At 50.8% G+C, this 25,512-nt stretch overlaps 1 protein-coding gene across 5 annotated transcripts in view; it reads right to left on the reverse strand.

The window, feature by feature from the left end:
* SUN1 (Sad1 and UNC84 domain containing 1) overlaps positions 1-24,094 on the reverse strand; it is a 57,085-nt gene extending 32,991 nt beyond the window's left edge. For 4 of the 5 annotated variants that reach the window (XM_031935976.1, XM_023188517.1, XM_023188516.1 and 1 more), the window contains exons 1-3: positions 23,868-24,094; positions 8,686-8,782; positions 597-785 (exon numbers count right to left, since the gene is read on the reverse strand). In XM_031935976.1, the coding sequence (XP_031791836.1) occupies positions 597-785; positions 8,686-8,762 (266 nt within the window). In that variant the 5' untranslated portion in view covers positions 8,763-8,782; positions 23,868-24,094. Of the gene's footprint in view, positions 1-596; positions 786-8,685; positions 8,783-9,227; positions 9,436-23,867 lie in introns of those variants that run through there. The other variant, XM_023188514.3, reaches the window with a different exon arrangement.
* Positions 24,095-25,512: the final 1,418 nt, after the last annotated feature.

Below are 25,512 nucleotides of genomic sequence, written 5' to 3' on the forward strand. Positions count from 1 at the left end.
ACAGTGAAACCCCGTCTCTACTAAAAATACAAAAAAAAAAAAAATTAGCCGGGCATGGTGGTGGGTGCCTGTAGTCCCAGCTACTCGGCAGGAGAATGGTGTGAACCTGGAAGGCGGAGCTTGCAGTAAGCCAAGATTGCACCACTGCACTCTAGCCTAGGCGACAGAGACTCCATCTCAAAAAAAGAAAAAAGAAACTGGACATGGAGATCGTCCACAACACCATGTGTAATCTGCAAGATTCCTTCCTCCTTAAACATGTGGTAGGACAGCTGTGGCTCAACTCCCACCACAGGACCACGAGCTTCCAGACCTGAGGGCTGGCACTGCACGTGGAGTGCACCAGCGAAAAGAACTTGAAACATGAATGGCAGAACATCAATACTAAACAACTCACGTAGATTCCAGAGTTCCTTTCAGTCTTTATTTACAGCAACACTGCCACTTTATATGGCGGGTTTGTGTGTCTGTACACACGCGCACACACATATCCTTAAGCTCAAGAGACAGGATGTGGCTTTACAGACCAAAAAGTATGGAAGCTCAGTTTTAACTGGTGTTAGAGATCAGACAGAGAGCAAGAGGGCGATGCTCACCTGGCCGCTCGGTTCTTGAGGGAGACAGCACTGCTGGCACCGCCGTCGGCACCCACAGCCTCACCATCCCCTAGGGTACATGCTGTCGTGGCCAGGCGCAAACTACGGCGGGACATCCGTGGAGAATCAAATACAGGGTCCAATTTGTGCTCGGTCTCAAAATCCAGAGCATCTGAAGAATAACTGGAACTAGAAGGAAAAAAACTAATCAGAGATAAAGCAGTGCTTATAGCCCCCATTCTGAAACAAAATGAACAAATCAAAGCTGAGAGTGCAATGCATTGTGGATTTTCAAGAGCAACTATTACTGGGTGACAACCTCACTCTAAAGCAAATGTATGGTGGCAGAGGTCAGCCAGCATCGACTCCTGACACCTGCCCCAGCCACTCTCCCTTCACATCAGATGCAGGACAGGACTGTATGGTGGCAGAGGTCAGCCAGCATCGGCTCCTGACATCTGCCCCAGTCACTTTCCCTTCACATCAGACGTAGGATAGCACATTCCTAGATGCTGGGACCTAACGTCTACAACTCACCCTAAGAACTGCTTGAGGGCATATGCTAGAGCCCTGAGTCCCCACCTACATCCTCACTATAAACACATCAGAGTGTGTTTCCTAGTCAACACTACGCGGACATGAGATTTAATCCAATACACCAGTGCATATAAAATGAATCCACACAGGAGACGAGGCCAAGTGACCGAGCCGTCAATGCTCCCCTTCTAAATTTAGAATTTATCTAAAGGCTTGAGACAAATTCAAAACTGCTTTGAGCCTGTGACCAAAAGAAAGGCACTTCCAATACCTTCCATATAATTATTCAATTAATGTAATTAAATAAAAAGATGAGCCAGGCACAGGGTTCACGCCTGCAATCCCAGCACTTTGGGAGGCCTAGGCAGGAGGACTGCGTGAGCCTGGGAGTTTGAGGCTGCAGTGAGCTATGACTGTGCCACTGCACTCCAGCCTGGGTAGCAGAGCAATACCCTGTCATACGTTCATGACCAACAGTAAGTTAATACAAACTGCTTCGAGTTGCCATATACAATTTAAAAAGAAGTTCTTCTTTAATTCAGAGGCTGAGGTGGGGACGAGAGAGAGACTGCACTAAGCTATGCTGAACGTTGACGATGGGTATGAAGCTAGGCAGAATTTCAGTATCATCTAAAGCAGGGTTTGTTTCTAGCAGAATATTTTACACAATTGTGATGCTAGTTTAAGAAAACAATCTGATTTCAAATCAGAACTTGTTATGTAGGTATGGACCAACACAATCACGACTTTCAATTCTTCTGTTAACCTCTTTGACTTCTACCCTCCCACCACCACTCAGCCTCTTGATCTAACTACTGGGTTTGAAGTTGAGATGAGATCCCTGCTTTCCAACACAAACTGGGAACTCTTGCTGGTTTGGGTAGAAAGGGCGCTGGTGAGGAAGCTGTGTGGAAGGACACTCACGGCAGTGCTGTCACAGCAGCAAGACACAGGGACGCCACCCACAGGGGAACGGGCACGGGGACGCCGCCCGCAGGGGAACAGGCATGGGGATGCCACCCACAGGGGAATGGGCAGGCGAACCAGGGCACATTCCAACTACACAACGCTGCAGGGCCATGAGAACACAGGGAGACCTGCACACAGTCACGGAAAGACTTCCAGGTACACTGGAAGTACCTAGCACCTACCTAGCACGTACCTAGCACGACAAAAAAACCCTAGCACCATCCTATGTTAGAATAAACGACAAAATACCACCACGTATCCATCCACACACAGACGTGTAAAAGCATGAGAGGATCTTCACTCTGGCTACCACAGCCAGTCAGAGCATCTTCACCCTGAGCTGCACAGCACCAGACTCCTCATCAAGGTGGGCAGCCATGCTTAAAAGTCAGGGAGGGAAGAGACTAGGGGAAAGGAAGAAGAGCGGGAGGGACCAGGAATTTCACGGCTTTGAGTTCAAAGACTAAAATTTCAAGTCCCAACAGAAAGCAGGCACCCAAGTGAGGAAAGCTCCTGAGTCTCAGCCACTCAACCACAGCATCAGGGGAGCTCAGGGTCCCTTCCAGCCCCCCTCATCACGGCATCAGATAAGCTCAGGGTCCCTTCCAGCCCCCCTCATCCACGGCATCAGGTGAGCTCAGGGTCCCTTCCAGCCCCAGCACCCACGATTCCATCAGCATCACAGCTCAGGTGCAGTTCAGGAATGTCACAAGCCACCTCTGCTCGCCAGCCTAGGCTGTCCACCCAGCCCCATCCGTATCACAGTTCCTACAGACAGGTGTGCCCCAGGCCCTGCAGGAGAACACCAGTGTCCAGTGGAGACAGGAGGACACAGATGCTAGCCCAGCACCATTCCAGGACACAACGCAGCCCAGTAGGCTACAGTATTACAGCACTTTATTACCTTTTCTACAATGTTTGGGGGAACACAAAATTTCAAATGGAGGTGTCCAGTCTAGGATGAGAGAATTAAGTGACAGAACAAGGAGACAAGACTGATGAAAACCCTGAAGATAACCTGGAGATCTCACCCGTAAGAACATCAGGTTTTAATGTCTTTCTCTCATTAGTTATGCACTGTTCTTTCAAAAATGTGTTATTTAGATGTACTTTGTATCAAGAGACTGAAAAAAAATGGACTCCAATTGAAAACCAGAGACAGATACCAAACATCCCTGGATCCACAGCACCTGCCCAACAAAGGCACACAAGGTTAAGTCAGCTCAGGTGTGCCAGACCGAAAAGTGCACAGTCCCCCGGTCTGAGACTTCAGTGCCTCAGACCGCTGCTCACGGAGTGTGACGGCTGTGCCCTGACACCAACTCCAATCGCAGACCCCTGCCGTCCCCGCTCTTCCGGCCGCGGACCCCTGCCCCTCCCCCCTCTTCCGGCCGCGGACCCCTGCCCGCCCCCGCACTTCCGGCCGCGGACCCCTGCCCGCCCCAGCACTTCCGGCCGCGGACCCCTGCCCGCCCCCGCTCTTCCGGCCGCGGACCCCTGCCCGCCCCAGCACTTCAGAGCCTCTGTGACCGGGGCCTCAGCTCACAAGGGTTCCCCAGTCTGCTGTCCTGCTGCCCCAGTGGCCTGGCACTCTCCCTGCCGGGGCAGGGTAGGCCCGAATTTCTTTCTCTCATGTTGCAGGTGCGAGTGCGTCATGATCCGCGGTCCCCAGGTCCTCAGGACATCCATGTGTTGGGGGCCATGTGTGCCCAGCCCTCCGTGGCCTTCTCAGACCCCCTCCATACGCCCCATGTCTGACGTCACCATCTCTTCCCTCCACCTCTCGGTCTCTGTCGGGAAGGCCCTGCATTTTTCTTCCCAGAGAAGCCAGATGCCATCAGAAAACTTGTCTCCTCATCGACCCTGCCCATCTTTTCCCTCTGCAGGGGTTAGCTGTATGTGTCAACTTGACTGGGCCTTGGGCGCTCAGATATTTGCTCCAACGTTATTCTGAGTGTATCTGTGAGGGTGTTTCTAGAGGACAGTAACATTCGAATCAAAATCAAAACACTGGGAAAGCAGACTGCCCTCCAATCAGCTGAAGAAGGCCTGGACAGAACAGGAAGGCTTTAGTAAGAAGGAGCTCCTCCTGCCGGACAGCATGAGCTGGAACGCCAGCTGCTTCCTGCCTTCAGACTCAAAAGGGAACATCAGCTCTTCCAGGGTCTTGAGCCTGCTGCCCACCTTCAAACTGGAACTATACCGTGGTTCTCCATGGGCCTCTGGACTTGGCCTGGAACTTACACCATCGGCTGCTCTGAGTCTCCACTTGCCAACTCAACCTGAAGATCTTGGGCCTTGCCAGCCTCCATGAGCCAATTCCACATACTCAATCTCTTCCTATGCATGTACTCATACATTCACTCATGTTCTACCCTGACGCACCCTTCCTGCCTGCTGCGATGGAAGAGGAATCCCGAGCCAAGCCTGCATGCTCTGGATGGAGTTTCTCCTGCCCTCCTCTCTCTGTAGGAGACCCTTCCTCGTTCTCCTTCATCTTCAGCTTCTCTCTACTGGCTCCTGACCACCAGCATCTAGACACACGCTTGGCTCACCCCATGGTAAAAAACAAACAACTTCCACTCAGAGCCACGCCTCTCCACCTCCCCCAGCAGCCGACTGGTTGTAGCGCTGGCCGGTCTCCGCTCGCTCCTTGCCTGGTGGAGGCTCTGAAGCAACTTCCGCCAGGCCCCCCAACCTCCATGGATGAGTCACCCCATCTTCCTGACGGTACAGCAGCATCTGCGCCTGCTGGCAAGTCCCCCCTTCTGGAAACTCTCTTCTTCTGGCTTCCACAACCAATACCCCCATGAGGGGCTGGATGGAGTGACCCTCACGTCTCCAGCGCCCCTGCATCCTCCTCTGACCCTGAAGCTCAAGGCCACCATCGCCAATGGCTGGATTTTACTGCGGCTGGGTTCAGCTGACAACATCAGTCAGCCTCAGTGCTATCAGAGGAGACACGCCAGACAGCACAGACTCAAGATGGTGACAGGCAGCTACATCCCGTAACACCATCTGTCACAGAGTCACGCCAAGAAAGAAATAAACCAAAAAATGACCGCACTTCCAGACTTAACTACCAGTTGACAAGAATTACAGATTGAGACTTAAGAGGGAAATCACCCATTGTAACATGAGGATCCTGTTTAGGCTAATTTTAAAAAAATTGTGAAAGAGAAAATTCAAGGATCTGGGATATTGGAACACTGACTTTTAAATACATTAAGAACCCCTTTAAATGACTGGGATGATAGTGGTATTTGGGTTATTTTAAATATATCTTTTTTTTTTTTTTTTTTTGAGATGGAGTCTCGCTCTGTTGCCCAGGCTGGAGCGCAGTAGCACGATCTTGGCTCACTGCAAGCTCCACCTCCCAGGTTCACGCCACTCTCCTGCCTCAGCCTCACTAGCAGCTGGGACTACAGGCGCCCGCCACCACGCCTGGCTAATTTTTTGTATTTTTAGTAGAGACGGGGTTTAACCGTGTTAGCCAGGATGGTCTCATCTCCTGACCTCATGTTCTGCCCGCCTCAGCCTCCCAAAGTGCTGGGATTACAGGCGTGAGCCACCATGCCCGGCCAAATATACCATTATCTTTCAGAGACTGGCTTTAAATAATCCAGTGAAGTTCCAGGGGGATGTGGGAGGAAGTGTTCGGGCCCACCCTGTTCCAGCAGGGAGAGTGCCAGGCCACTGGTGCAGCAGGACAGCGGGCTGGAAACCCGTGGGCTGAAGCACTGGTCACAGAGGCTCCGAAGTGCTGGGTGGGGGCGGAAAACCCGCATGCATCACTGTCGAAGCCAGTCACCGGCAAATAGGCTTGTCACTGTTCTCTCAACGTGCATATTGTCATTTTCCAAAACAGAAAAAAAAATTATTTTATTTATTATTTTGAGACGGAGTCCCACACCATCTCCCGGGCTGAAGTGCAGTGGTGTAATCTCGGCTCACTGCAACCCCCACCTCCCAGGTTCAAGCGATTCTCCTGCCTCAGCCTCCCAAGTAGCTGGGATTATAGGCACGTGCCACCACACCCAGCTAATTTTTGTATTTTTAGTAGACACGGGGTTTCACCACGTTGGTCAGGCTGGTCTCAAACTCTTGACCTCAAGTGATCCACCCACCTTGACCTCCCAAAGTGCTGGGATTACAGGCGTGAGCCACTGTGCCTGGCCCCCAAAAAGAGAAAAAAATTTTAATTAAAGAAAGTGAGTAGCCAGGATGCTGGAAGATCTTTTCAGTGTTTACTGAAATTGCTAAGAATCAAGATGAGGGTAGTGACGGAGACAGAAAGCCATCAGGAACAGCCGCTCCACCTTCCGACTACGCAGGGAGGGCTGAAAGACAAGGAGAACTTTCAGAAAAGAGGCCAGGGCTACCAGGAGCCTAAGGAAAGGAAAAAGAGAAGAGCGTAAGGACCCAGTGTAAGGCTGGTCAGCTGGGGCGGCAAGAGTTGCGGGAGACCAGCCCAGGACCAGGTGGACCCAGGCACTGATGTCCAGACCAGCCCTGAGGCCCCCGCCTCCAGTCTCCAGCTGTGCGCCACAGGCCTCGACTCAACACGAGGCGGCTGGTCCTTCCCTCTGGTCGGATCCAGAGCTGGGCCTCCCCAAAGCACTTCGGCCATCTCCTGGACAGCCCCCGACCTCTATCCTGCAGCAACCTCAGAGAGCATCCCCCCTTTAAAACCTTTCAGGGCCTCCCAGTGCCCAAGAGTCCAAATTCCCAGCCCAGCCTACACCACTCCTGCCAGCCCCTGCCCACCTTCCCCCTGTATTTCCCACTCCAGCTGCCACAGAGGTCTGCCCACAGGTCTCACTGAAGGAAGGCTGTGAATTTCAATGAAGTTAAGTGTTGCTCTCCCAAGGTAGGGAAACACACACAGGCATTTTTAAAACTCTATTTAAAATAGGTGAGAAAAGCAACAATAAATGACCATAAATCACTGTTTCATGCTGCACGGTCTGAAGGAAGGAGCAGTCTCCCTGAGCTGGCCTACCTGTTCTGTTCTAACCACTACAGGACTTTTACAAAACAGAGTGTTGCTATGGAAGTGTGATGTGACCTAGAATTGTGAATTAAAAACTCAATCATCAAATGTGAGATCTGACTAATGCTGGTAAGTTATTTTTCTTAAAATATTTTCTAATTTTCTTACAGTTTCAGTTACATTTTCACTCTTTAGAAGATAAGCCACTGAGACCGGGCGTGGTGGTTCATGCCTGTAATCCCAGCACTTCGGGAGGCTGAGGCGGGCAGATCACCTGAGGTCAGGAGTTTGAGATCAGCCTGGCCAACATGGTGAAACCCCATTTCTACTAAAAACAGAAAAATTAGCCGGGCATGGTGGCCGCATATCTGTAATCCCAGCTACTCCAGAAGCTGAGGCAGGAGAACTGCTTGAATCCAGGAGGTGGATGTTGTAGTGAGCCGAGATTGCACCACTGCACTCCAGGCTGGGTGACAGGGTGAGACTCTGTCTCCAAAAAAAAGATAAGCCTCTGAAAAAATTACACAAGCATTTTCCTGGTGCCTTAAACATCTGCTTGGGTACACAAGTTTTTCGACCTGCTGATCAAATCCTGGCCTGTCTCATTGTATATTTTCCTTTGGTGCTGAAACATCTGCTTGGTACACACACAGGTTTTCCAACCTGCTGATCAGATCCTGACCTGTCTCGCTGTATATTTTCCCTGGGCGCTAACCTGTAATTTCATCAAACGCAAGCTTTGTTTCAGTCACCCTTTCTACCTGGTAAACTGAAAACACAAGGGGCAGGGCCAGCACCTCTTCAGACTCAAACGTCTCTCGGTTTGAGTGGATCAGAATATGAGTAAAAGCAGAAAACTCAGCCTCAGACAAAAGTTGTGTTCTTTTTTTTTTTGAGATGGAGTCTCGCTCTGTCGCCCAGGCTGGAGTGCAGTGGCCGGATCTCAGCTCACTGCAAGCTCTGCCTCCCGGGTTTATGCCATTCTCCTGCCTCAGCCTCCCGAGTAGCTGGGACTACAGGCGCCCGCCACCTCGCCCAGCTAGTTTTTTGTATTTTTTAGTAGAGACGGGGTTTCACCGTGTTAGCCAGGATGGTCTCGATCTCCTGACCTCGTGATCCGCCCGTCTCGGCCTCCCAAAGTGCTGGGATTACAGGCTTGAGCCACCGCGCCCGGCCAAAAGTTGTGTTCTTAAAACCTTGAGCTTCAACACTATTCTATGATGCTTCCTTTCAAACGGGAAATAATTTTCCAGGTTACTTCTGTTAACTCAAAAATACCAAGCCACTGATACACATCACAAACCCCAGCCATCACCACAGAGACTTCTTCAGATCACCACCGCCTGGGTGGGGTTGAAGCCAGCACGCCATGTGTGATGACTAACCACCCAGTCACCAGGATAAACAGAGTCGGAAACGCAGCTTTCAAAACCACCCTAAAGCCGTAAGATACAGTTTACCATTTTTTTTTTCACCTTCAAAATACAGCATGCAGTCAGCAGTACTATCGAGTTCCTGCTAAGGTCCACGCCACCGCGGCAGCAAGTGGGCATCGCAAGGCCAGGCCCCCACGTGCAGGTGCACACTCACCTGAGCGCATATGTGTAGCCCGTGTTCTCCGGCACACACTGGGGAGGACTGTACATGTGAAGCCGAGAAAAATCCATGTTCACCACTTCAAACCATACTGCAGGGGGCGGGAAAGAAATGCAGAGTGTTTAACGAGCGGGAAATCCAGGGCAGTCCTGTCTTAGTCAACCTGAGCCGCCTACATGCAACTCAACTCAGGTCACCATCAAAACTCCCAGGCGTCTTTTAAAAAAAAAAAAAACAAAAAAAACAAAAAAAACTCCCAGGCAACACAGCCAGCAGCAGTGTTTTCTAAACAGAGGAGACAAGTGTTTCCATAGTCACAAGCCCAGGAACACTTCTGTAGTATCTAGTCCCCTAATATAGCCTGAGAAAAAGACCTGGGGAGCCCTAAAGTGACTGACTCATGAAAACGGGGGCACCTTCCAAGAAACACTGAGAGAAACTCAGAGCGCTCTTCAAGATGTTTTTAAATCCTCTGTGTCAAAATGTTCTCAGTCTTTTGAAATCAGCTTTTATTTTATTAACTAAAATAGAACTACCTGCTACTCCGTAGTCAAGCAGCAGCGTACACGTTCCTAGATGGCTGAAGCTCTCACAAGCATCTCAGAATCAGAAAAGAAACTGCAGGGTGAGTAATAAAAAAGTTTAAGGCACTATTTACACTTTTTTCCTCACCAAAAAACAGGTTATTTTTTAGGTTAGAAAGTGGTGAGTGTATTGTTTCTCAGGCTGTCATCTAGATTTCTTTGGAATGACTCACACCTTCCTCTGGCTAAAAATATTCACATGCACACGCCCTGCCTTTTTAAGAAGTCCTCATAGTAGCAACGTGAGTCGTAGTCAGCTATTGAAATATCTGAGGAAGATATAACTAAAAGAACATCCTGGACAAAACATACTTTTGTACAAATGACTGAGCTCCATAAACCAAGCCAAAAGTACTTTAATTCATACTACTTTCTTTGAAATAAAGTACCACAGAAATAAAGACCACTGTTTGCATGTAAAAATTGTACTACACCTATAAGTATCGACAAGCATGACGAAACTTCTGCATTTCAAAACACGTTTCAAAATTCTTCAGTTCTTTCCAGGGACATCCAGCCCAGTACCCAACCCAGAACACAGGCTCGGCAAGTATAATTCACACTTGTTTGGCATTCTATGAACTTACGCTTCAACAGCTTTTTGCAAATACAACTAACTGTGATCACTTAATCCACATAATAGTTAATATCTGTTTAACTCTCTCTCTCCCACTTGTCTACCTGCTTTAACCAATACCTAAATCTAGATTCAATCCATGTGCAGAGGAGCCCGGCACAGGAGCAGGGCCTTGGTCTGGATCCAGTGTAGGCTACCCTCGCCCTACACACCATGCCTGGGCTCCTGAGGCGCACGGGTCTGGTCCGGCAGCCTCTGCAGAACCCAGCCCCACCCAGCAGCAATGCAACAATGGGCTCTGCCTGCACTGCCAAGCAACAGCCCAAGGCTGGGCTCAGCGAATGTCCACTCCCGCTCACGCTCCCACCATGGGGGGACACTGGGCTAACGCAGTGTTTCTATGGACGCACACTCCTGCTCCTGCCCTGGGTGGGGGGACACTGGGCTAACTCAATGTTTCTATGGACGCCCACTCCTGCTCCTGCCCCGGGTGGAGGGACACTCCTGCCCCGGGTGGGGGGACACTGGGCTAAGTAATGCTATGGATGCCCAATCCTGCTCCTGCCCTGGGTGGGGAGACACGGGGCTAACTGAGTCTATGGATGCCCACTCCTGCTCAGATGTTGGGCTAATTTAGCAGTAAGTCCATTAGGACAGCCAGGCCAGAGAAAAGGAAAGCAAGGAAGACAGGGATGGTAGGGAAAAGAGGTCACACTCCAGGTTCAGCAGGTGCTGAGGGAAGTACGGACGTGGAGAGTCTGTGATTACAGACCCTTAATCTATCTTCATCACTCTGATTTCATTTTTATAATCACGTGAATTTTAAGTTTACGTTCCCCGGTGAAATGCATCTATGTATAAAACGCGGAATCTATCATTTTCTCTATTTCCTACACTTTGAAATGAGGAAACAGGGCGCCTTACCCACCCTGATGCAGTCCTAGCCTAATGACACCTGTCCAGGATCAAGGGAAATGTCCTGGCCGTTATCTCTCAGCTGAGAAAATAACCCCACCCTGACAAGCGCCAAAGGCCAGGCTCATGCCAAGCAGAACCTTGCAAGGCAGCAACAGCAGAGGCTGTGACAATGTGCCCCAGTGTCCCCAAGGCAGGTGCTCCGCGCGCTCTCACCACAGCCACAGGCCTGCTGCCAGGTGAGAGGCTCCCAGAGTTCTCCAACTCCCCTCCCCACCCTGCAGTCTCATTCACTCCCTCCTTCCCCCTTAACAGACCACAACATGGATCAGGAAGATTTTAAACTTCATCCTTAGTCCTTTACAAAACCAAGTATTAAATTATAGGATAAAATAAAATGAAGTCAAAAAAGGATTAAATGAAACTGCGCACCTCAGGCAATGCCTGACAGGTGACAAGTACTCAGGCATCAGCTGCAGTTATTTTGAGGAGTAAAGCGATGGGGCCGATGTTTTAAACTTTAAAAAAGAACAGTTGTTTTTCTACTGGGTAGTCAATTCCTGAAACGAAAGATTTGTTCACCCTGCCCTAAATGAAAGACAAAGGTTCACCGATGAGCCCCACGGCTGGGACTTAGCCAGCAGGCGGGAGCCCCCAGCCCTCGCAGAGCTCGCTGGCACACCTGCAGGCCAAAGCGTGATTCCGAGACCAGCTCTACTGGCCGCCAAAGAGTTCTCAGCGTTTTCACAACACTGTTCCCTGTCTCCATTACATCACTGCTAATTAAAACCGAAATGTAACATTAGAGCCTTCCTATGTGAAGAGGAGGCTGCCTTGGTCGCCTGAGAGACTCAAGGAAGATGTGTTTTGCATTTATAATCTGATCTGCAACCACACCGTAAGTGAAAAATGGACCCAGGATGTTTTCGATGGCATGAGAAGAACCTGGAAAGAATCTGAAGTTGACATTCTGCATAGATGTGCTGTCTTCAGGCGTAACACTCCTGCCGGCATCCGTGTCTCCCTGGCTGCCCTGCCCTGAGTGTCACGCCTGGCATGGCCTTGTGAGAGTGGTGTTCTGCACAAGTGTGTGTCCCCTGGCCTGGTGGAAAGAGACAGACTAACTGGTACCCAGCTTTGTGCAGGACGCTGAGATAGGAGCTGGGTGTCAGAAAGCCCTGGGGGTGGGTTCTCAGGCTGGCCGGCTCAGCACAGTGTGCACAGAGGGACTGTGGGAAGATCCCTGCTGGTGCTCCTACGAGATGGCTTCTGCAGGATGGATGGGTGGAGAGCCATCGACACTAGAAAGGCACACCTTAGGAGATGGCGGCCAGGAGTGCCTGTCACCCAGACAAAGTCTCTCCCTTTTATCTTGTGTTTGCTGGTGGCCAAGAGAGCTTACAAGTTCACAAACAGAGGAAAAGTAGAGAGAATCTGTTTAGATTGCAAACTTTGGTTTCAAACCTATGGCTTTGGTTTCTTTACAAATATATACATCCAGCCAGGCACGGTGGCTCACGCCTGTAATCCCAGCACTTTGGGAGGCAGAGGCGGGCAGATCACCTGAAGTCAGAAGTTCAAGGCCAGCGGGGCCAACATGGTAAAACCCCTCTTCTACTGAAAATGCAAAAATCAGCCGGGCGTGGTGGTACGTGCTTGTAATCCCAGCTACTCGGGAGGCTGAGGCATGAGAATCACTTGAACCCAGGAGGCGCAGGTTGCAGTGAGCCAAGATTTCAGTGCACTTCCAGCCTGGGCAACAAAGTGAGACTCCAACTCAAAAAAAAAAAAAAACTAGGTGAGATTCTTAAGTTATACTAGGTTTCTCTTTTAATACCATTTACCTTTTACAGTATATAATTTATATTATATGGTAGACATGAAAATATACAGCTCAGTTTTTTTTTCTTGAATGCTTCGGTAAAAAATGGATTTTAGATTTTAGTCCTACTCTCCATGTCATTTGAGTCTACTATTCAGAAAGTCTGCACTAATCTAGTAATAATTCAGAGAACATGGTTGAAAAATCTTCATGTAAAGCTGAAAACGGAACAAAACTAAATGGGTCTAGCCAGGCATAGTGGCTCACGCCTATAATCCCAGCACTCTGGGAGGCCAAGGCGGGCAGGCCGATCACTTGAGGTTAGGAATTGGAGACCAGCCTGGCCAATATGGCCCGTCTCTAGCAAAACTACAAAAATTAACCAGGCGTGGTGGCACGTATCTGTAGTCCCAGCTACTTGGGAGGCTGAGGCATGAGAATCGCTTGAACCTGGGAGGCGGAAGTTGCTTGTGAGAGTTGCCACACGAGTGTGTGTCCCCTGGCCTGGTGGAAGGAGACAGACTAACTGGTACCCAGCTTTGTGCAGGACGCTGAGATAGGAGCTGGGCATCAGAAAGCCCTGGGGGTGGGTTCTCAGGCTGGCCGGCTCAGCACAGGTGTGCACAGAGGGGACTGTGCTGAGATTCGCCACTGCACTCAAGCCTGGGTGACAGAGTAAGACTCCATCTCAAAAACAAAAACGAAAAACAAACCCTGAGAGTTCTGAAATAAAATCAACACACCATCTTTTCTTAAGACATACTATCGGCCGGGTGCGGTGGCTCACACCTGTAATTCCAGCACTTTGGGAGGCTGAGGTGGGTGAATCACGAGGTCAGGAGGTCGAGACCATCCTGGCTAACACGGTGAAACCCCGTCTCTACTAAAAATACAAAAAATTAGCCGGGCGAGGTGGCGGGAGCCTGTAGTCCCAGCTACTCGGGAGGCTGAGGCAGGAGAATGGCGTGAACCCAGGAGGAGGAGCTTGCAGTGAGCTGAGATCCGGCCACTGCACTCCAGCCTGGGCGACAGAGCGAGACTCCGTCTAAAAAAAAAAAAAAAAAAAAGACATATTATCAGCTCTAAAGTAAACTGGGAAGGGCAAACTTGAATGCCTGCCGGCAGCACTTCCCTTCAGCCTAGGAACAGCAACTGTCAACACTGAGTTGATATTCTCTAGGAGACATAAACAACAGGATCTGCTGCAGAGACACCGTTTACAGACATTAGCACAATGCTGTAAGCTGCATTTCCCGTGCCCCAGCGTTGCTCACTGACGACATGGACTGACACTGAGAGGGAGCCCAGTGAGACGCAGCGTCCCCATCAGAAACACTGCAGGTGGGGAACCTGCCCACACGGATCCTGCAAGCCCCGGTTTAAAACGGCAGACTACCTCCTGAAACAAGTCACACCTATGACTCAAACCTGCAAAACTCTGTCAGTCTGTCACTGATCCTCGGGGGGGACACACAGGCCCCTCCTCCCAGGGTGCCATTTGCCACAAGCCCCACGTCCACAGGGACACCCGGAGCTGCAGCCCCCAGCCTCAGCGGGGCCTGCTAGCCGTGGACGCCCGCTCCACCCGGCTGGGCGGCCATGTTTCTTTCACTAGATCCTTCCCTCAGGGACCTTCCTGAGAGACACTGAGAGGGGCATGATGAGCACACAGGCACACACACTCGCTCAATCCTCGCCCTCGCTAATCCTTAAGCACCCCAGGCCAGGGTTGTCAAACGGCAGCTAGCCTGACATCAGGCAGTTCGTTTCTTTGTTCTTTCTTTCTTACATATGTATTTTAAGACACAGGGTCTCATTCTGTCACCCAGGCTAGAGTGCCAAGGGCAAGATCACAGCTCATTGCAGCCTCCATCTCCTGGGCTCAAGTGGTCCTCTTGCCTCAGCTTCCCACAGTGCTGGGACCACAGGGGCGCGCCATGGCACCCGGTTACTCTTTTTATTTTTTTAGAGAGTTGTCCAGGCTGGTCTTGAACTCCTGGCCTCAAGCAATTTTCCTCAGCCCCCCAAAGTGCTGGGATTACAGGTGTGAGCTACCATGCCCGGCCCGGTTTGTTTCTTAAGTCCATTGTAAATAATTACTTAAAACTGGCGGATCATGAGGTCAGATCGAGACCATCCTAGCTAACACAGTGAATAACCCCATCTCTACTAAAAACACAAAAAATTAGCCGGGCGAGGTGGCGGGCATCTGTTGTCCCAGCTACTGGGGAGGTTGAGGCAGGAGAATAGCATAAACCCAGGAGGCGGAGCTTGCAGTGAGGCGAGATCGCACCACTGTACTCCAGCCTGGGCAACAGAGCGAAACTCCATCTCAAAAAAAAATAATAATAATTACCGTAATAAATATTACTTTCAAAAAGAAATTTCATCTTCATTTGTGAGGCAGGACAGGCAGCCAGTCCTCTGGGGTCCAATTCAAGGTCTCCCACTGCCTTAGCGGTGGTGTGGACACATTCACAGGGGCTAGAAACAGAACCTGCTCCTCGGAGCACTGCCGGAGCACCCAGCCAGCGGACGCACCAGCCAGCGGAGCACCCAGCCAGGGGAGCACCCGGCCAGCGGACGCACCCGGCCAGCAAAGCACCCGGCCAGCGGACGCACCAGCCAGCGGAGCACCCAGCCACCAGAGCACCCAGCCCGCGGACGCGCCCGGCCAGCACCCGCCTGCTCCAGGCTGCCTCCCAGCACACCCGTCAGCAGCAAAGCTGTATTGACAGATAGTTCCTAGTCAAGATGCCATGTTTCTTCACTTGTTTTGGAAATGATGAAACAACAGGAAAAGATACGCAGGCCCATTTAGCCTGTACATCAAGAAAACAGCTCTGCGTGTCAAAGAAAATGACTTCTTCCAGAAGACCGATGATCACGTGCGTACATCTCCTAATGATAAGGGCACTGGATCTTTTCAATTAAAAACCCCATTCCCTCTTACAAAAAGGTGGTCATCACAGTGTTTCAGCAAAAGCCCAAGGCCAAATTATTTAGTTTATACATATTACTGCAAAGGGTCTAGGAAGACAGAACTATTAAATAAATAGTTTCATTGTATTTGCTTCAAACCTAGAGAGCACAAAATGTCCTTATAACCAGTACGATCAGGACCGCCAATGAAAAGTCTCCTGGAAGAACTCATCTCAGCCAGTGGCCCTCAAGCAATGATGTGCTGAAGCCACACTCAGCATCCTCCTCCTACACAGCCAGTGCTGGGTCTGGACCCAGAGGTTCACACAGCTTTCATGTGCATTTCCTTAATTATCAGGGACTTGGAAACATCTTCTCATGTTTCTCAGCCAGGTATATTTCTCATCCCGTGAGGAGATCTGTCCTTTTCTGTTTTACAGGACCACATACACGTAAGGATATGAATCCGCTACACATGCCAGGGATACTCCCGCCGTCCTTAACTTCAACCAGGTGACTTTGGCTACACCATGTCTGGTCTTTCCCTTCCCTGACTCACGTCCTGCTTCTTAGAAAGACTTTCCCTAAGCCAAGAACACAAGAATGGTCTGCAGTGGACTCTCCTACTCTTACTGTTTTGACTTTTACACTGCAAGCCAGTAATAATTCATGTAACCCATCTGTAAATGCTGTTTGTACACAAGCACCGTTTTATTTCCTGTTGGGCGTTTCCGCCTGGACGGCCCACACGTCAGGCAGGTTCACAGGTCCAAATCACGCCCCAGGCCTGCTCCTCCCTCTCCTGGGTGCGTGCCCCATGCTCCCTCTCCATTCCCGCCCTGACATGCCACCTCTGGCTGGCTTCCTGCAAACGCCCTGACCATCTCCCTGGCTCCAGTCTTGCCTTTCAAGCCGACCCTTGAGACAACCACCTGAATGATCCATCTACAGAGAGATCTGCCTACCTTGTTCGCACGGACTCCCCCCGTGGCTGCCTGCACACACGGCCCTGGTGCAAATGCTGCTACTTCTCCCTCCTCACTTCCCATCCATGCCTTAGGATCCACCGTGGCTGCAGGGCACCCTCTCCTCCCCACCCATTTATATGCTGCTCCTCCTTGCAATGGACACTCTTTCCTTGCAATGAGTGTCCTCCTGTCAGAGGTGCCCTCCTATTTTCTGACCCCCTTCCGCATCCCCTTGGTCTAGTTATACCCCAAACTCTGCCTAGCTAACTTCTTCTCACACTTAATATTCAGCAGAGATACCACCAGCAGGAAGCCCCCATGGGCCTCATCCTACCCCAGTTCCTGCCAATTCCAGCGCTCACTGGTGATCAGCACTAACACAAATGGTAATGATTATTTGTTACTGAGTCCTTCTCTCCAAGTGGCCCCTGAACTCTGTGAGGGCAGGAACTGCGCCTCCTTCACCTTCAGCTCTAACCCCTGCTTGCAGAACAAGTGAACGCTGCAAGTGCCTGGAAGGGGGCGCTCGCCACACCACGCACCATGCTCACTTGGCCACTAAGCTGACAATCCTCCCGTCTCCACTACTCTCTACTCCTTACCTGATTACGCTCCGGAAAAATCCTGTACAGGAATTTGTACGTGGTCACAGGGCCACGTGTGGGAATTCGTGCGTGGCCAGAGGGCTGTGTGTGTGCAGGAACTCAGGGCTGTGTGTGTGCAGGAACTCACGGGTGGCCACAGGGCCATGTGTGGGAATTTGTGCGTGGCCATGGGGCCGTGTGCATGTAAGAATATGTGCATGGCCACAGGCCGTGTGTGCCAGAATTTGTGCGTGACCACAGGGCCATGTGTGGGAATTTGTGCGTGGCCACGGGGCCGTGTGCGTGCGGGAATACATGCGTGGCCAGAGGGCCGTGTGCGTGTGGGAATGCATGCGTGGCCAGAGGGCCGTGTGTGTGTGTGAATTAATGTGCAGCCATGGGGCCGTGTGCTTGCGGGAAATCGTGCGTGGACACAGGGCCATGTTCGTGTGGGAATTCGTGGGCGACCACGGGGCTGTGTGGGAATTCGCAAGCGGCCACAGGGCCGTGTGTGCTGCACTTGGGCCTCTCATTCTTCCTCCCGGCGCGTTCAGGCCTTCATATGCTTCCTCGTCTAACCCAAACAGGTGTGTCAGCTGCTCCATTCCCAATGGTAATTGGGAACAGCAGTCTCAGGGTCCTGCACGTGCTGGAATACACATCCACACCACGTCCAGATCACCCTTCTAGTGCTCTGTCCTTCCCAGCACTAGGCACTAGGCTCGAGGTGAATACGTTTCAGTTTGTAGCAAGTAAAGACATAATAAAGTCATCTGTTTTTCATACTGCAGATACAGCTCACATCTTCCAATAATATTAAAAATCAAAATAAACAGAATGACTAAGAACAAAGCGACCAAAGGGCTGCTCTGTGTTCAAACTACACATGCCCCAGGGGCGTCTCCCCTCCATCGCTGGGACCCAGGGAACCCGGCACCCAGATGTGATGGCATCCACACTGCTTGTCTGAGGCCTACAGTTTAATTCTGCACAAACGTCGAAAAGTGTCTGTCACAGATATTACCGCCTAAACTAACACTCACAACCTACGGCCACTCGCTGTATGCCCCTAAGCAACTAAATGAAAACCAAAGTACCAACACAACAAGCATGCTTAATTACAGACACAATTTAAACTATAAATTACACGAGATGCTTAATAAAGTAGAAACAATTACAATATACAAGTATATAAACAGTGTATTGTAAGAAGCAACATCATGTTCTTTATTTTTCATCTGACACTTCCTGGTTTATTTCATCCCAGTGGAAGCAAACTGCTTCAAATAGGACGCAGCAGGCTGGTCTCCTCTGTCTATAAATCGAGTGGGTGAGCAGAGTCCAAAATAGCAACGAGCTCCACATTTAGGAAGCAAGGGGAAGAAGAAAACAAGGGCAGGCTTTCCATCAACGGAACACTGCAACCCTCCAGCAGGCAACCCAAGCACAACCACCCCACCAAATACACAAAGGGAAAGGTGAGGCCGACAACACCGCACCTACCGCCTAGACAGTCCTGTTTCCAATCTGCCTGACAAACCCACATGTGGGAACTCCCTTTCCCGCTGTGTTCAGGACCGCTTAACCTGAACCACCAGTAGGCTTTAGGACATGCAATCCAACTGCCTCCAGGAGAGGCAATTCCGGGACTCTCACCTCACCCTGAAACGCTGCGGTAAGGGCAAGGGTTGAACGCTGAAGGACGGTTTCATCCCATCACAGCTTCTCCTACAAAAAACACTACCTGGCATTTACTGTAAGCAGATTTGAATTGGATTTTCAGAATCTAGAGACACCATAAAGCAGACTGTTCAGGAGACCATTCGATCATCATAAATTCAGGACCAGGAAACAACGGTGATGAGCTGACAATACACCCCATTAAACATCAGCATTCTTTGAAAACAGGTCACCAGGTCGGGCGCCGTGGCTCATGCCTGTAATCCCAGCACTTGGGGAGTACAAGGTCAAGACAGACCCAGCACGAGGTCAAGACATCGAGACCAGCCTGATCAACATGGTAAAACCTTGTCTATACTAAAAATACAAACATTAGCTGGGCGTGGTGGCGTGCACCTGTAGTTTCAGCTACACCAGCTACTAAGGAGCCCTTTGAGAAAGGGCTATTTTTTAGGGGCATATTTCATTGAGAACAAAAAGAAAGGGAGAAAAGAAAATAGTAATACATTCTGGGGAGCTAGATAGATGAATAAAAACTGTCTTAGGCCAGAAAAAGTTGAGTCATAAGCATGCAGTGGAGAACACGATCACGGAACCCCCAAAAGCCTCCAAAAATAGTGGCACTAGGTTACAATTGGAAGTGAGGGTATAAGATGGAACCAAAATACAGGAGAAACTGAATACTCACAATCTGTTCAAGAAGCAATCAGGCAAAGCCATGTGATCATCTTAATTGGTGCAGAAAAAGCACCTCACAAACTCCAACACCTTTCCATAATAAAAACACTCAACAAGCCAGGAATGGAAGGGAACTTGCTCCTCACACAATGAAGGGCATCTGTGAAAAACTCAGTGAATGTCGTATTCAAATTTTCCCCCTGAGATGAGCAACAAGACAAGGGTGGCCACTTTCACCACTGCTCAACACCATACTGGAAGTTCTCCCCAGAGCAATTCGTTAAGAAAAGCAGGGGCGGGGGGGGGGGGAGCATACTAATTGGAAAGGAAGATGTAAAACTACCTTTATTCTCACGTGACATGATCTCATATCTAGAAAATCCTAATGAATCAACCAAAAAACTGCTGTCAGAACTAATAAGCAAACTCAGCAAAGTTTCAGGATACAAGATCAATACAAAAGTCAGTTGCATTTCTACACACTAGCAATAATCTGAAAGTGAAACTGGGAAAACAATTCATTTTACGATAGCATCAAAAAGTGTTAAAAACTTAGGAATAAATTTAACCAAGGAAGTGCACCACTTGTACACTGAAAATCACAAACATTGTAGAAAGAATTAAAGACAACCTACATAAATGGGAAGACATTCCATGTTCATGGATGGAAAGACTTAATACTGTTAGGATGGCAGTATTCCCACAGTGATGTACAGATTCAATACTGTCTCTATCAAAACCCCAATGGTCTTTTTTGCAAATGTGGAAAAACCAATCTTTATATGGAACTGCAAAGGGTCCCAAATAGTAAAAAATCTTCCAGAGCAAAAGCAAAGTTGGAGGACCCCAACTTTCCAGCTTCAAAACTTACTACAAAATAGGGTGGCATTGGGAGGCCGAGGTGGGCGCATCATGAGGTCAGGAGTTCGAGGCCAGCCTGGCCAACATGGTGAAACCCCCATCTCTACTAAAAATACAAAAACTAGCTGGGTGTGGTGGCATGCACCTGTAATTCCAGCTACTCGGGAGGCTGAGGCGGGAGACACGTTTGAACCCAGAAGGTGGAGGCTGCAGTGAGCCGAGATCATGCCACTGCACTCCAGCCTGGGCAACAGGGCAAGACTCCATCCCAAAAAAAAAAAAAAAAAGTGTGGCATTGGCATAAAAACATACAGACCTGCAGAACAGGGTCCAAAAATAAACCCACACATCTATAGTCAATTGATTTTGACAAGGGCACCAAGACCACTCAATAGGGAAAAAGCAGTCTTGTCAACAAATGATGCTTCAACAATATCCACATGCAAGAGAACGAAGTTAGACCCTACCACACATCATACACAAGAACGAACTCAAAATGGATCAAAAACCTAAATACAAGAGCTAAAATGATCAACTCTTAAAAGAAAACACAGGACAAATCCTCCTGACCTTGGATTTTTCAGAGTTCTTAGGTATGACATCAAAAGTACGTGCAATAAAAGAAAAAACAGAAAAATTAGAGTTCATCAATTTGTGCATCAAAGGACACTAACAAGAGAGTGAAGAAACAATCCAAAGACTGGGAGAAAGTATTTACTAATCATATATCTGATAAGGGTCTAGTATAAAGAATTCTGACAACTCAAAAAAAAATAGAGAAAAAAAAAGGCAACCCAATTTAAAAAAGGAGAAAGAGGCCAGGCAGGGTGGCTCATGCCTGTGATCCCAGCATTTTGGGAGGCCAACACAGGTGGATCACCTGAGGTTGGGAGTTTGAGACCAACCTGACCAACATGGGGAAACTCCATCTCTACTAAAAATACAAAATTAGCCGGGTGTGATGGCAGGCACCTGTAATCCCAGCTACTCAGGAGGCTGAGGCAGGAGAATCGCTTGAACCCGGGAAGCAGAGGTTGCGGTGAGCTGAGTTTGTGCCACTGCACTCCAGCCTGGGGGAAAAAAAAAAGGCAGGGCGCCGTGGCTCATGCCTGTAATCCCAGCACTTTGGGAGGCCAAGGGTGGCGGATCACGAGGTCAGGAGATCGAGACCATCCTGGCTAACATGGTGAAACCCCGTCTCTACTAAAAATACAAAAAAATTAGCCAGGTGTGGTGGCGGGCACCTGTAGTCCCAGCTACTCGGGAGGCTGAGGCGGGAGAATGGCGTGAACCTGTGAGGTGGAGCTTGCAGTGAGCTGAGATCATGCCGCTGCACTCCAGCCTGGGTGACAAAGCGAGACTCCGCCTCAAAAAAAAAAAAAAAAAAGAGGGGGTTGGGTGGGTAGGCGGGGAAGGACCTGAATGAGAATTTCTCCAAAAATATACAATGGCCAACACGGACATGAAACAATTCTCAACTTCACTGGTCATCAGGAACATGCAAATCACAGCCAAATGAGATGCCACTTCAGACCCACTAGCATGGTCATCCTTTTTGGAAACTAAGTGTTGGGAGGATGTCAGAAAGTGAACTCTCTCATATGTTGCTGATGGAAATGTAAAATGGTGCGGCCACTGTGAAAAATCGTTTGGCAGTTCCTCAAAAAGCTAAACACAGACTTGCCATATGATCTGGCAACTCCATTCCTTGGTATATAACCAAAGAATTGAAAACAGGTGCTCAAATAAAAACTCATACACAAATGTTCATAATAGCTGCATTACTCACAAGAGCCAACAGGTGGAAACAGCCCAGGCAACCATCAACAGACTAATGCATAAACATAATGTGGTACATCTATACAATGGACAATTATTCAGTCATAAAAAGGAATGCAATACTGATACAGTCTACAACATGCATTAACTCTGAAGACATTATCTTCAGTGAAAGAGGCCAGACACAAGAGGCTGCATATTGTATCATTCCATTTACATGAAATCTCCAGAACAGGCCAATTCATAGAGACAGAAAGCAGATTAGCCGTTACCAGGGCCTGGGAAGACGGAAGAATGGGCAGTGGCTGCTTAACAGGTATAGGGTTTCCATCTGGGATGATGACAACGTTATGTAACTAGGTGGTAATGTTGTTTTATGTTACGTGTATTTTAGCACAATCGAAAAAAAAAGCAGGTGAATGAGAAGATACTGCATTTATGAAGAACATACCACAAATTTTAAAGGAGGAAAAAAAACAGCTCTGGGAAATTTAAAATACGATGGCGAAACTAAAATGCTAAATAAATACATTGGAAGAAAAAGAGGAAATCTAGAAAGTAGAATAGAAAATGGAAGAAAGATTAGAAAATGGAAGAAAGATAAGAAAATTATAAAGCCAGCCCAAGCCTTCCAGCCCACACAGCAGTATTTCCAAAACACTCAGGGGGAAAAAAAAAAAAGGGAAACAAAGAAGAGGAAACTGTTAGAGAAATAATTTGAGAAAACTAAAGGGTTCAAAAAACTATCAAGTGTCCAACAACAGATGAGAACAAACCAAAACCCACCATGTTTCTACACAGTGGCGATGTACGGAGTAAAAACGGATTGCACACAAAAGCCTTCATACAAAGCATTAGCAATTAGAGCCGCAAGCACTCCACGAGCAATACTATTACTGAAGCTCAGAAGACATGATTCTGAGCAGCTTCCCACCTGGAATCAGAGCCAGGCGCAGCCACCACAAGCTGCAAAGCGAGAGCAGAGAGCTGGGACCTCACCGCCCCTCTGCCCCGGGGAGCCCTGGGCGGCCGGGAGAAATCCTCCCCGTGACGGTGACAGTGGCACCGTGTTCCCCGCCGCTGCTTATTTTGCGCCAGACACCGTTCCGGGCACTTTGCAGGCGCAACAGGGCGCGGAGACCGCGCGCGCGCCTCCAGGCAGGTGGGGGCGAGAGGATCGCTAGAGCCTAAGAGTCCGACCTGGGGAGCACAGAGAGACCCCCCCACAACCCTACAAAAAATGCGAGTATCCGCCGGGCGCGGTGGCTCACGCCTGTGATCCCAACGCTTCGGCAGGCGGAGGCGGGAGGATCGCTCGCGCTCAGGAAGTCGAGACCCCACCTCTTAAATAAAACCGTCTTCCCACCACCCCACCCACGGCCCGGCCGCTACTTCCAGGGGCTGGGACCCCGCAGCGGGGTCCACGAGGGCAGCCCGGGCCGAGGCCTGAGAACGCGGGGAGAACGCTCCTCCACGCCCAGCCCGCGCAGCCCGCCGCGGCCTCCCGCGCCTCTCCCCGGTCCGCCCCCGACCCCGCGCCCTGGCCCGGCCGGCGACACCCCGGGGAGGAGCAGGACCCCCGCGCCACGACCCCCAGGGTCCCTGGGCGTCTTCACCTGCGCGGGCTGGGGTAGCTGCGAGGCGCGGGACGGGCGGGGGAGGCAGACGTAGGCCCAGGAGGCCCTAGCACAGCCCGCGCTGAGGGCGCCCAGGCCGCGACCCCGCGTCCTCCCGGCCCCCACCCCGCTTCCCCGCGGCCCAGCGCCCACCCCAGGGTACCCTCGGCCCTGCCCGCCCGAAGCTCACCTGCCTCGCGCAGCCGCCTCAGGCCTCGTCTGCGCCTCCCAGGCCCGAGAAGACGCTCTGCCGGCGCCAGCCAATCGCGGGCCGCGCCCCGGGCCGAGGGCGGGAGCAACGCAGGCCTCCACCAATCCCGAGCGCGCCACCTGAAGCGTTCTGGCCAATGACGAGGCGGCAACGGGCCGCGGGCGGAGGAGCGAGGGGGACTCCAGGCGGGGTCAGGGGAGAAGGAGCGGGAGGGAGGGGGAGGGGCCTGGAGGCGTCACGGGGTGAGACGGGCGGGGCGGGGCCGCGTCCCGGTAGGGGGGCTGCACCTGGAGGAGGGGGCCTGCATGCTAGGGAGAGGCCTGCTTCTGAGGGAGGGGTCTGCACCTGGAGGAGGGCTCCGCATTTGGGAGAGGGGTCTGCACCTGGTGGGGGGTTTGCATCTGGGGGAGGGGCCCGCACCTGGGGGAGAGGCTCGCGCGGGGGGAGGGGTCCGCACCTAGGGGAGGGGTCTGCATGGGCTGAGGGGTCCGCGTCTCAGATACGGGGTCTACGTTGGGGAGGGGTCTGCACCTGGGGGAAGGGTCTGCATCTTCGGAAAGGTGTGTGCATCTAGGGGAGAGGTTTGGATCTGGGGGAGGGGTCTTGGGGAGGGGCCCCTGCGGCTCTGGGAGGCAGCCCGCGCTTCCCACGGGGCTCACCTCGGCCAGTGCCTCCTTGGCCTTCCGAACGTCTCCCCGTGCTGGCCGCCGCCCCAACCCCAATTCGCCGCCGCTCCGGGCGTGCGCAGGCGCTCCCGGGCCGGGCTCCTCCCTTGGCCCCTCCTCCCCAGGCGCCCTTCTGGGGAATGTGTGGGGTCTGCATGCGCGGTCACCTGCAGGGCCCTGGCTGATGGAAATGCAGCTCTTCCGTCGTGGAATTCGCAGGTTGACTTCGCCGTGCTGGGGACTGCACCGCGTCTTGCAAATACTGATTTGTTCTGTGCATTTTTAAAACGAAGTATAATTTACATACAATCATGTTCACCTTTTTTGCTCTTGTTTTTTTTTGAGACAGGGTCTCACTCCCGTTGCCCAGGCTGGACTGCAGTGGCGCAGTCATAGCTCGCTGTGACCTCAACCTCCCCAGCCCGGGTGATCCTCCCACCTCAGACTCCCGAGTGGCTGGAACTACAGGCGCGCGTGGCTATTTTTTTTTTTTTTTTTTTTTTTTGAGACGGAGTCTCTCACCGTTGCTTGGGCTGGAGTGTAGTGGAGTGATCTCGGTTCACTGCAACCTCCGCCTCCCAGGTTCAAGCGAGTCTCCTGCCTCAGTCTCCCCAGTAGCTGGGATTACAGGAACCTGCCACCACGCCCCGCTAATTTTTTGTGTTTTTAGTAGAGACAGGGTTTCACCATGTTGGCCAGGCTGGTCTTGAACTCCTGATCTCGTGATTCGCCCGCCTTGGCCTCCCAAAGTGCTGGGATTACAGGCGTGAGCCACCGTGCCCCGCCTTTTTTTGTGTTTTTTTTTTGTAGACACGGGGGTGTCACTATGTTATCTGGGCTGGTCTTGAACTTCTGACCTCAAGCGGTCCTCCCACCTTAGCACCCCAAAGTGCTGGCATAACAGGCATGAGCCACCGCACCCGGCCAATAAAGCCTTTATTTATTTATTTATTCATTTA

Source organism: Piliocolobus tephrosceles, chromosome 8, assembly GCF_002776525.5.
Source record: "Piliocolobus tephrosceles isolate RC106 chromosome 8, ASM277652v3, whole genome shotgun sequence".
In the NCBI taxonomy this organism is placed as follows: Eukaryota; Metazoa; Chordata; class Mammalia; order Primates; family Cercopithecidae; genus Piliocolobus; species Piliocolobus tephrosceles.